Source organism: Protobothrops mucrosquamatus, unplaced genomic scaffold, assembly GCF_001527695.2.
Source record: "Protobothrops mucrosquamatus isolate PMUCROS unplaced genomic scaffold, P.Mucros_1.0 scaffold_280, whole genome shotgun sequence".
NCBI lineage: Eukaryota > Metazoa > Chordata > Lepidosauria > Squamata > Viperidae > Protobothrops > Protobothrops mucrosquamatus.
The window spans coordinates 1841501-1854816 of record NW_015386356.1 but is presented as its reverse complement, the minus strand read 5'-3'; the positions used below and the strand labels follow the sequence as shown (position 1 = coordinate 1854816).

General features: G+C 38.5%; 1 protein-coding gene across 1 annotated transcript in view; it reads right to left on the bottom strand.

The window, feature by feature from the left end:
* The window catches only part of ACSL1 (acyl-CoA synthetase long chain family member 1), a 35892-nt gene extending 23282 nt beyond the window's left edge, over window positions 1-12610 (bottom strand). The window contains exons 1-4 of the mRNA XM_015831797.1: window positions 12479-12610; window positions 4128-4356; window positions 421-535; window positions 23-87 (exon numbers count right to left, since the gene is read on the bottom strand). Of these exons, the coding sequence (XP_015687283.1) occupies window positions 23-87; window positions 421-535; window positions 4128-4337 (390 nt within the window). The 5' untranslated portion in view covers window positions 4338-4356; window positions 12479-12610. The remainder of the gene's footprint in view (window positions 1-22; window positions 88-420; window positions 536-4127; window positions 4357-12478) is intronic.
* Window positions 12611-13316: the final 706 nt, after the last annotated feature.

Genomic DNA, 13316 nt, shown 5'->3' with positions numbered 1-13316 from the left:
ACACATTTGCCTATCCACTTACCTCCTTGTAAGAAATCCATTCATACGGCTGATTTGGTTTCCTTACACCCAAACAAGGTCCATTGTCTGTAGAGATTTAAAATTCAAAATGATAAATACAATATAAAAATAAGTAAAATGAAGCACCAAGCAACATTCAATCACTAAACAGCTCAGTTCTGGATTTTTATATTAGAATACTAAAATTCAAATTCATGTTGCTAGATCCCTATATGCAGGATTCATAAGTGATCTAGCTTCAAACGTTAATTCTAAGTCCTATGATTTTCAGTTTCAATATCTAGTGATTGGAACCAGTATATGGCTGTTCATACCTGGCTAACTGATATGGCTCCATGAGTATCTATAAGATGTGCTCCTTTCAGAATTATTTTTCCTTTCCAAATGATCAATACTCACTTGACACATGCATGCCCCTTTGGAAGATTTCATAAACTGTTGTCACATCATCATAATAGTAAAGAAATGGCTCGTCATTATCAAGTAGTGCAGAACGTCTGGCATGCTCTCCACCCTATATGAAATGAAGTAAAACACATATATTTCTGCACAACCTCCTTACAACTTTCTGTCATCATGCACAACAGACTATGTTAATTTCTTATCAAATTAGGAAATGTGTCAATGAACAAAATGTAAAAATTAGACATACACATATGACACATACTACTTTCAATTTGTTTCTAGCTCAGTGTCAAGGGAAATCATTTACAGCTGTATTAAAGCTGCAAATCACAATACTTAGTGTCAATAATTTAATTTGACTGAATGTTCTAGACTAGCACGGGTGTCAAACTTGATCGCGTCACATGACGTATTGTGACGCATTGCCATGTTTTTTGCCTTTGCAGAGCTAGGGTGGGCGTGGCCTGCGCGTGATGCATCTGGCCTGCGGGCCGCCAGTTTGACACCCCTGTTCTAGATGAATGGAAATGTAAGCTAAGGAGTAGAAATATTTCTGTTAATTTTTTAAATAAGCTTAACTAATGTAAATTTAAATAGTGTAAATTGATTATTTACATTATTACTCTTTTACTCTACTACATATCTTACATTTTATGCTATTGTAGCTTTAAGAAAAAAAGGCTGTTTTTTCTCTTGTTCTTTTTATTGTTTTACTATCTATCACATTCTCTCAGCCTAGAAAGGAAACAATGGTAAACCACTTCTGAAATAAATTGCCAAGAATGCTACAGGGACCTGTCCAGGCAGTCTCTGTGAGTCGGACATGATTAAATGGAAGGAAATATAAATATATACTTCTATGATCATCTTGAGTTTCATTAAACCTAAATCCATATTTTTGTTCCTTTGTGTTCCCTCATCTTTTATTTCCTTCTGTGCTTTTCCATTCTTACTTAAATATATCCTCAACATTATTGGATGTTGAGTAATGTATTCATAGCTTGTATCAAAATGCTGAAGGTAGAAGAAAAGATCATAAACTTTCCCCATGTTTTGGGAAATGCTGTAGCAAGTTCATAAAAAACTCTTGAACCAGGGAATTCCCAATCATATTTCTGGGAACTGTGCCAGTTACCATTCTGCAAATTACACAATAGCTGTCTTTTCCCCATGTCTAGTATACCAGCAATGGGCGAGGTAGAAGGTGGAATCACAAAGTTATTAGTCAGAGTCTTCACTGAGAAGTTAGGGTCTGGATGACAGCACCAGTAATTGCACATAAGCTCTATTGCAGGTGCACTTCTGAATAAAAAAAAATTCTGGGAACATCTGTCTATGTTAGAGGAAGACACTTGTACTGCATCTGGCTGGACAATATTCTTGTTCATTTGGGCAGATCATTTCAGCCTAGCCGTGACACATGGATTATCAGCCTCACATTTCAGCCATATCTCTGGCAATCTGATGTTTCTAACACATTGCCAAATATAGGCATTGCTTATTAAGTTAAGAAAGAGTATCAATTAGTATTAACAGTTATTGTTAAGAAAACTGCCTGGCTGACTCTGTTTAAAAACAGTGTCATAACTTGAAATCCTGCACAGCACAGGATGGGAAGATGAGAAATATAGAAAACTTTCCTATCTGCTCCTTCGTTAGCAAATGGGCCAGAAGGCCAGGATTTCTCTAACAGCAGAGAGCGCATGTAATAGAAATTTCGAAAGCATGGCTTCTCATCTATATATAATATAGAGGGAGAAATTGAAATCATAACCCCAACTTATTTTTATCCATGAAATATTTTCCAAACAAACATTCCAATTATATATATTGGCTTATAATTTTAGCTATAAACAACCTACATTTATAAAGCAACACTTTTAAATTTGTAGTTCATATACCTGCAGCACTATTACCGTATATTCAATAAGCACATCCTGGTCTCTTTTAGCCACTTTGGAAAAAATATACACGCTAGGAATCAACGACAGTTCATGAGCTAAGCATCACATGAAGCTGAGACTATGGACACCAAAATGGAAAGGTTGAGTCCCTTCTTAATGCCAGAGGAAAACATGTTAGGAAATCTCCATTTCCAGGCATTCTTGGTGTCTTGAAGGCAAGATATTATATGTGCATGTGTGTTCTATGAGTACCTGCATGAGTTAATTCTGTTGTTGTCTATCTCAGACATTTGACCGGCGGCCTAATTTATAATAAAGGTTAGCTGTTATTCTAGAAACATAATTTTTGAAGACACCCCACCTCCCCCCCCCACAGCCTCTGCAGTCATTTGTGAAGTTCAAATCCTCTGGCTCAAAGAGATGGGAAGTGCAAATTTACCCAAGGTCAGCCAAAATCTCTGGGGTCATGAAAAATGTTGTGAAATTAAGCAATATCTATTTTGAACTCTGCACTTGCAAATCAATATAAGGCCAGATCAATTATTTGAAAACTGAGTGTCAAGAGATTTCCAGAAAGAACTGCTAACTACTTCATCACAGCAAATACAAATATCTTTTTTGCCTGACCAAAAAAAATAGTTAAATATTTAGGCTTGAATGCATTGTTGGAATAGTACTAATTAATGGTTGATCTTATGACAGCTGTCCACTAATAAACTTATATTTCTCAATAATTTTTAATGTTATGCATGTGAAATAATTAGCTTAATGTTATTTGCTTATTTGTGCAAAAATAAAAACTTGGGTCAAATACTGTATTTTTCATGAGCTTCAATATGCAATCTGGACACTTTTACATGCAAATATCCTTCATTGAAAAAAGACTTTATATATGAAGGTGGCTTCCACATGTATAACAGATGCATCATTAAATCTCATGAGGGTTCAATTAAGTTACCAGCTGCAACTCACTATGAATGTGGTTGTAGAATATCCAACTTTATGCTATTCACTACATGTCATTTATTTCTTATAATGGCCAATGTTTGTCTGAATTAATCGGCAAATATTCTTCATTAGATGGTAAGACAGAAGATAGTAAATGGGATTGTATTTTGCCTGGTTGTAAGAATTTAAATCACATGTCTAGAGTCCTAGAATTCTACTCAAATGAAGAAAATAATCCAAAGTTCAGTCATAGCTCATGACTGCAATAGTCTGCAATAGACTGCAATAGTCAGAAGAGGGCAGGGGGAACTGTAGTTTAGCCATTCTTTATCAGCTTGACCTTTTTTCCAAATGTAATTATGCTTTAGGAGAAAAAAATGTTTGCAACCTCTAAGACTACCTAAGCTTTAAACAAGATGTACTTTGAATCAGGGTTGTCCCACAGTTAGGTCTGTCCTCCTACAAACTCTACTGTCCATATTCTTCAAGACTTTACACTGTAGTCTGTTACAGTCAGCTAAGAAGATTCAGGTTCTGTTGCTCATGCTAAGCACAAGATACAAACACTGTCTCTCAGTCTCACAGCCTTCAACTCCTAGAATTCCCCAGCCAGCCATGCTGTTTCTTTAAAGGTTGAAAAACACTGATGTAAAGTATTGTATAGATCCTGAACTGCTCTCTTTAATCAGTTTCAAAATAACATTTTATCTAAATAAATAGATTCATTTATCTTAAAACCTTAATCTAAAGCTTCTTTTTTTTGGTAAAGTATAACTGTTCCTAAAACTACCAAGGCAGACCTTTTTATAAAATAAGTAATCAAAGAAATAGAAATACACCTCTGCTTACCTCTATTTCTACAGACTGCATAGCTAAGTCACATGGTGGTTTCAGTGCTTTAGGTCTTGTGGCATACCAGTAAGTCGTCAGGGCTGCAAAAGCACCAAACCCCATCAGTGTGTTTGTTGGAAGAGTACGTACATATTGTCTTACATCGCCGAGTTCTGGCATTCGCAGATGCCGAAACAATTCATGGGCTTGCATTGTGATGGGCTGCATTTATTCAGTCTCCTGTAATCTGTTGAAAAAAAAAACCAAGAGGTGAGCCCAATACTTTCCTCTTCCCTGAGGGGAAGGATCTATCTTCCAACACCATACTAAGTTAGAAACATCTACAGGTAATCCTTGAGTTATGGCCAGTCACTTAGTGACCATTTGAAGTTACAATGGACCTCCCCAGAACTACTTATAACCCAGTTTCAAAGTTCTGAGAGCCTCCCCCCCCCCAGCCATGTGGTCACATTTGAGGCATTTAATAACCGGTACACATTTACAGCTATTTGCAATTATAGTCACATGACTATAATTTATGTTTTTTTGTCAAAAAGCAGCTTTTTTGGTAAAAGAAATACCCATTGGGTATAACATTTTCATTTAATGATTGCTGCAAAAAGATCATAAAATTCAGTATGATCATGTGTGACCCACTTAACAACTGACACAATTTATAGCCATTAATCCAGGCTCAATTATGATCTTAAGTCAATGACTGCCTGTATATTCTATCTAACAGTGAAAAGTATCTTTCTATGGCAAAAGTTTTAAAAATAGAGATTGCCAAATGACATACTTTAGTAGATATATCTTCCAGCGTTTTGAACATATATTTGTTTGCAATTTTTGTATCTAGTTGTAGGCTGAAGAACATATTGCCTTAAAATAGTAAAAAAAAAAAGTTACTCTCTGACAAAACATTCTCTTAAGCTCCTTGAAAGCTACAATGCATTTTCTTTAAATTATGAGCTTAAAGGAATCCAATGATACTTTGCCTGCAATCCAATATATAAAAAGATGTTTTTATACATGACTTGACACCCTGACAACAGAACACTGAAGGAATGTTCTTCTACTTGTCTCTTTAAATCTCCAACTGGGATAAGGAGAAAAAAAGAGCAAAGATTTTTTAAAATTCTTTTTAAAATCCTGGTGTGTCTGTTCAGCTTATGTTTCACTCTGCTGCCAAGGTCTCTCAGAATATCCGTCACATGCTCACCCTTACATTTTTTGCCCACTAGGCCAAAGTTTACCAGCAGACAAAATGCATACTTAGCTTTGAGACAAGGTGGGCCAATGGAAACAAGAGTCTGAGGCCATCCCACTGCATGCCCCACGGAACGTGACATGCAAAGAAACAATGTTCACCTCAGAAACACACAACTGGCAGCAACATTCATTACTGTCCATCAACAGCTTATTCTTATTCCCAAACAAAACTTGGAAAGATCAGATGCAGACAGTTTTGATCTACTAAGGCAGAAGATGTCTGAAAACAACTGTAGAAAGCATAGTATCTATCTATTTTCCATAGTTACCTACATGCTTACAGCCTCTAAAATCTTGCAGCCTCTTTCTCTGGACTGGGTCCTGAGTTTAAGCTGGGGAGCAGACCACCTTTGTGTCACCATATTCAACCATGAGAGTGATTGCAACTAGAATTTACCCAGTGCTCCTGGAACAACCTTTCAGAATCTTCTCACAAAACTGAGATCCTTCCTCCTCTGCAATACAGGGATAAAACTGATCTGCTTTGGAATTGTTGGTAAGGATTATGGAATGCCATCCTTTTATCATTCAAAAGCATGACATATATGCCAATGATTACCAAATCATTACCAATTCTTTATTTAAGGTCAGCGACTCAGACTGAATGAAACCTATTAAATAAAACCTACGCAGTGGAGCTACAAGCGACAAGCTAGAACATACAGACTAAAATAAAGCATACAAGATAAAAGATCTGCAATTGTCCTTGTTATCAGCAATATACACATTTTACAAGCTATGCACCGCAGTGGCAAGAGTTATCTTTGGGTCTGCTGGTAGAAATTGTATTGAAAATGTTTCGCTCCATTCCAAAATTGGAATTACAACAGGGCTCAGGAACTCTTTGCATATGTCTCAATAAGAAAATAGAATAAAACAATGAGTTTGTGTTTCAGTATTACCATCACTGCAAGAGCAAAGCCTTTCCAAATATGGAGTTTTATGAAATTTTCCCTCCAGCTCTGATGGTATACTATTGAACCATTGTTATGTAAATCCTCCTAGAAATTTGTTGAGAGTTGATCTAGGTACAATGCCGCTTTACAAAATTGTAAGCTAAGCAAAAGTTTGCTATATTCTGACTGTGATTCTTTATCAAGGATCCTTTGCTTAAGAACCACCATTGCTTGATCTTATCCCATAGGCTTGAGTTCTCCCTTGCAATATATATATATACATATATTTCTCAATTTGGAATCTCCAGGAAGAATTGTATTTATCAATTAATGTTAGCTCTGTCAGACCTGGCACTGAAAGTGAACCTTTAGTGAATATTTAAAGGCGTATAACCATGCCCTTGTTTCAACTTTTGTAAGTCTTTCCTCTAGTTACTAATGATTAGTAATATGACATGTAAATTTTGATTCTTTGCATTTCCCGGTGTCTTAATGTTCTGGTAAAATATCTTTCTCCTTAGCCTTCAAGCTAAATCGTACCCAAGTTACACCATTTTTGCTAGACCAGTTAACTTGAACTCCACTGCAATATATTTTCTCAGTAATTTATATGTCCCTCACTGTAACAAAATCCTATTTGCACTAATGCTGTTTACTGTTTCAGCACATATTTCCATACATTAAAGCATAAACCTGCCTGTGAACCATTTAAAAATGTGACAATAAAAGATAACATTTTGCTCAGTCAATTTATTCAGCGCTTTTCCAGTCATGCCAAGTAGTACAAGCAAGGCCATTAGATTGGTAGGAAAAGAATAAAAAAACCCTAAATGTTATCCAACAGGAATGCTTTAAAGAACATCAGGTTTTAATATGAATACACATGGCTCTTAATTTTTCTATAATCAAGTGGCCAAACTTCTTTTTCCAGAGTATCCAGCCAGCACGGCCAGGATCCAAAAATCCAGTGGGCAACAGATTGTGAAAAACTGGGTAATCTAATCTAACCTCTTACTTTCACACAAACATCAAAAACACAAACACATACATAAGAGAAGCTCACATTAGATATTGAGTCAATAGCTATTATATGGCTGTTCTAAAGGCATTATTATGCAGTGTTTTTATTCTCAACCTCTTAAAATTCCACAACAGAGATGTGGATTCATGTGTCTAAGTCAAAACCAAGGGCATAGTATGCTTTAGCATTATATGGTCCAAGCAGCAAATTCCTAAATGCTGGGTGAGACAAACTTTTGATTATACATTCATAGCTATAACTTTAATTCAGCAAATAAATCATTATCGATTTACCCAAACTTTTAACTTTAGAAAACTGTTGGTGAAAGAGCTATGTAGAGGGAGCTCTGATCCTGTCTCGTATATCTTGCTCAGCTAGTCCAATGAATACCATGCTTCTAGCCAAAAAAAGCCCCTTGACACACGCCTAAGTAAAATACTGAATCAGCCAAGATGTGGTCTTTTCAGCTGCGCTCAGCTTAACAACCCTCATCCAAGTTGACTCAGTGTACTCATTCCAAGCTCCTCCTCCTCCTTTTGCCAAGTACAATCATCTATTTACAGAGAGCAGAATGCTCTTCTATTGTCTGCCAGTAGGCAGACATCATTCGAGGGTGACTGCCAACTTCTTCAGTATAGTGCTACCCCAGAGGAGCCAATGGCTATTCTCCTTCTTGCTCTGCTGATTAAGTTGAAAGGAGGAAAAATCTATAATGGTTTGTTTAATCAGGAGCATTGTTCTAGAAATCAGCTCCACCCCCACCCACCCCCATGCTAAGTATGACGGTTTTAGCAACGACGCTATTCATTCATTACTTTCCGGTTGGAGTGAAAGATATGCCATTCAAGTTAATATATAGCATTGCATTAATTCCTCTCCATTTTTTAAAAAGTGGAGATGTCAGTATCTGAAAAATCTATCTTAAATTAAGTTTTGTGGAGGAGTTGACAGATATCAAACTAATTTAGGGACACGTCAGCTGAAAGAGAAGACTTTTCCATTATTCTTAAATGGCATACTGCAAGACAATTACTTAACAGCCCAATCCTGGGGCAGTTTTGCTTAATAGCTCAAACTGGGACATAGATGAAGAAAGCTATCAAATGTTATTTTAAAAGTACTGCCAAGTCAATCAAAGGTGATGTTCAATTCATGCCAACATGGGGCAAAACAACCTACCACGTTCTTTGGTCCCTCAGCCTGGAGGTCTCATGGACATTGGCCACTTTCTGTTTGATTAGCAGAGACATTTTTTGCAGCTGCCCCAGTGTGAGGAAATTTTTAAAAAAATATTTATGTGAATAAAAAGTTACTTTGTCGAGGTTACCTTAATAAAATTAAAGTAGGGAGTCAATTGATCGGTTAAATATTGCTATGCGTTGGTGACTGCTTAAATTGTTTAAATTCACTGACATACTATCAGTTAGCAATAGTAAGAGAAAGGCCTCCCTGCCCCTTTTCATGTACAGCATCAAGCAGGAATGAATCTAGAAACATTAAAAAAAGAGTTTCTGATACTGCACAATTTTTTTAGTGGCCGGGCAGAGGCACATATCAGAGCTGACCATTAGTTCCTCTTGTTAAATATAGGAAATATAAAATATGCCCTCCATGTGATCAGATGTCTGCTATGTAACTTCCTGAGGAGGCACTGAACTAAATCTTAGAGTTAAAAGACACACTGTTGCGTAAACCAATTGGCATCATATTTTTAACTCCTGAAACCTCTAAAAGAAAACCATTCAGAAAAGCCAAAATCACGATATGGGTTATTTTGAATGTGTTGCTAACATATACCTGACCAAAATTTCACATCACCAACTCCAGAAATTTTTTTATGAAATCCTACTTAGCTTTTCAAAGGTTTAAACAGAAACATCTGCATTCTTGCACTTCTTTTTAAATTCTTTCAACTGCACACTGGGCATAATTACAATTACATTGCTGCTTGAATTAGACAAACATTAGTCCACTTATTAATCAATATACAACAGACTAGGCACTTTTCTGTAGTTTCTAAGAAGCATTAACCATATTTTAATCAGGGGGCATTCTACAACAGCAAAAAATTTAATGAAACACGTTCCACATTTGTATTTCTTTGTAATTGAAAAGAATTATTAAAATAGTATCTTAGCCTATGAAAAGAGTGTTATGATGGCTTCATTTGAGAAATAAAACATTGCTATAGTTGCATTCAGAGTACTTATTGTCTCTATGGATTTCTTTTCTGGATCCATACAATACGGATCCAGTTCTTGTTGAACTTTTTGGAAAACTTCCAAACAGTAGAAATAATTTGATGATGGGACAGCCAAATCCATACTTAGATAGATGACAAGTTCTTATCTTCAGGATGTATTTAAGCAGAGGATGGATGACCATCTGTCATAAATGCTTTAGACTTGGATGGACTAATGGTTTAACTGCCCCTTCAAATACTATGATTTTATAAATACTACGTAACTATAAAATCCACCTATAAACAAGCTTTTCCTTCTAAGATTTTGTCTTCCTAAAAGCAAGTTTTATTTCTTTGAGGCAGGATTGACAGTAACTAAACTTCGAAGACGAAGTATAATTTACGTTTTCTCACCTTCCTACAGATTCATAACCTAGATCCAATCCAGTATTTGTTTTTATGACATTTCCACATGTAATAGTAAGTCTAACATGTTGCACCTTAATAAGGAGATTTAAGTGGTTGAGCAAATATCACAATTAATTGCTGCTCTGCATTGGTTCAGAACAACACATAATTAGGCTACAAATTCTGTTCTCAGAAGCCATTATTTAAGCAGCACTTCATTAAAGGCAAACAAACATGAGTTTCAGAGCATTAGTGTCAAAACCTTGAGAAATTGGTATATTGGAAACCACAAAAAGGCCATTAGTATGACCAAACAGACTTGCCTGTAAAGACAACCCTGAGCCAGACATTAGAGCTTTATATGGTATATTAGTATATGTTTTATCCGAAACTAGAGTTAATGCATAGTTAGTACCCACTGTTAGTATCCTTCGATAGCAGTTTTCTCATGAATAAAATAAGTTAAAATGTGGGTGACTGTCACTATACTTTGGGATAGCAAATTCCATAAATCAAATGTAGCTGCATGAAAAGTATTTCCTTTTCAATCTCTCAACATTGGAGGACTATGGGTTTCAGTATTAAAAAAAAAAAAACCTTCCACATCATGCATAGCTATACCCATTACTATCCTGTCTCTACTCAGTCTTTTTAAATTCCTAGATGAAATGTGGTTGCCTTCTGCACTTTTGATGGGTCCTTCTTTCTCTCTCTCCCCCCCCCCTCTCTCTCTCACACACACACATATTCTGGGTATGATTATATCAGTAATTAAGATATTGGCAAATGTATTTATATTCCTGTTTAATGATACCCCATGCAGATGCACAAACATCTCCAGCAAACCAAGACTGCATCAAAATGATGACACATGTACAATGACAAAAACTCTGCCTTTACATACTTGCATCTTATGTTTAAAGCAAGCCTTTAAATCATGTTTTGGCATAAAGAGGTCATGACAGCATTTTTATCCACAGCAACTGCATACTGTACAGTGCTCAACCATAAATTTAAGATCTTTTTTTCTGGATGCTTGTCACTAATTCAGAAACTTTATGTGAAAGGAGATTAATTTTTGCCTCAGTGTGCATTTGTGAATGCTTCATTAAACTGAATCTTAAGTGTTTGCAATCTGAATCCTGGGTTCTCAGAATTTAGAGAGTTCCTCTTGATTTATGAAGCATTAATAGAAAAGTTATTGGTTTAATTTGCCATTGGGATAATTCACTTGTTTTCTCTTCTTTGTCCAGCTACTACTCCAGAAGAGGAGCTTTCTCTGTTCTTAATCCCATGACTAGATTCTGGCCCTCAAACTAAAATGATATGCTAAAACCATAGCCAAGACCCATCATTAATAAATGTTAAATGTGATCTGGCTGATCCTGAACAGTAGCATCCAATACGGTGATATTTTGAGCAATGGAATAAAACTCCAACCTTTTCTCCTGAAGAAGAAAATCCCAATGTTGATAGCTGCAGAAGAAGCAACAGGCTTGGTTAATTACAGCCACATATTAGAGGCAGCAACAATAATGTTAAAAGGCTCTGCAATCTGCTCCAGAGACTGGGATCATTTCTGGAGCAATTTAACTTCTGGAGACATATAGACAAAAAAGCACCATCATTTTAATTGCAACTTTATTAAAAGCACCAGGTACTTCCAGAAGCTTCAAAAGGGACGGAAAAAGCAGTGGAAAACAGAGAGACATTACAAGACAATAGTGGAAGTCTTGCCTAAGAGTTCATAGGCAAAGTGCCATAACTGCAAATTACCTTGTCACTGCAGGACTGCTCCATCAAACAGATGTGATTTAAGCCAGCCAGAGCAATACAATTCCCTTGACAAATTCAGATAGAACGAATTTATAGCAGAGGTGAGAGCATTTGACTCAGTCCTTGTTACAGGCCTAAATATCAAGTTTTTGAGTGAAAGACTGATGTTCCTTCCAAATGCGGTGGAGGAAACACGGATCCCATCTAATAACTCTCCTGTAATCCAAGGTCCCCATGCACCATAGGTGCGTTCACCAAAACAAAAACCAAACCACTTCCACCTCCCCATTGCAAACCTTTGTGCCTTCATCTCCCCGAAATCCAATGGTCCCAGACAATCCCCCCAGCCCCCAAAGGGGGGCTTAGTTGAACCCAAAGGAAACCACCGCAGCAAAATAACCCATTTCCTGCCCTCGCTGATAGGCTGCATCCAGCCAATACGGACCTAGAAAAGGTCCTATTGCAGTCCTTGTCTGATCCGAGGGGCCAGGGAGAGAAAGCGCCTCTCCAAGCGGCCTAGGGAAGTGGGAGGCCCCACCTTTATGCCCCCGGCTCCCTGACGTGCGGCTCCTTTCCTTTACTCTCCCGGCTCCCCGCCCCCTTTTCCGGGCGCAGACAAATGCAGCGGTGCAACTGCGGCGCCGGCCGGGCAGGTTAGGCTGGTCGGAAGAAGGGAGGAAAGATTGGGGTCCGCCCGGACAGGCAAGGCGGCAGCAGCTAGTGAAGAAGCGGGAAAATCCCCGCTGCCCTCCAGAAGCCTGGGGGGGGGGGGGGCTCCCCGGTTGCGGCATGACAGTCTGGCTGGCTCACCCACCTGCTTTCCTCTTCGTCCTGTCTCCCGGGCACCCTTCCCTGGGCGCAAGTCAGCGGTCAGCCACCACTTATTCAGCCCAAGCGGTCTGCTCCGGGAGCGTCCGGCGCTCCTATTTAAGTCGCCCGTAAAGGGAGGAAAAAAAAAAAGAGTGGGAAAGAAAACAGCGCACGAAACGGAGGCGGCGCGGCTGAGTGTCTTGCGTAGCGCCAGGCCCGCCTTTCCAGTAAGCGCAGGGACACGAGAGAGACACTAGGACCAGTTAAAAGCCAAGCGAGCCGGTTGGCGTGCGCTCCTCGGCAGTCGCACCAATAGGAGGGGAGGAGGAGGGCGAAAACCACGCAATGCCAAGGGCAGTCAATCGCGCGACACGGCTGAACGTCGGAAGTCAGTCCGGGCGGTCTCAGTCCGAGAACCGAGGGGCACCGCATGTGATTTCTGAGTGGGAGAGCGCCCGGAACATCCTCGGGGCCATCCGGTAGTTTTGATGGCCTCGGGGCTTGCTGGGGACGGTGTTCAGCATACGTTCAATGAACTGGTCTGGCAATTTAGGGAAGCGCACGCTGTCGCCCATAGGAAGTCCATGACGACGCCAGAAATCAATCCGTTCCCTTCTCGGATCTGTTTTATCGCATCACTTGTTCTCGGGAATGAATTCGGTCGAGAAAAGCAGGTTGCAGAATTATATGCTTTGGCTGAATTCAAAGCCTGGAAGTGAGGATACCCGGGTCATGACCACCCCTCTCTCTCTTCTCTCTTTTTTTTTTTTGCACATAGGCTCGGGAAAGATGGACAAGATAATCCTAAATACATGCCTGAAGTTCCTCTTATGTTAAGATAT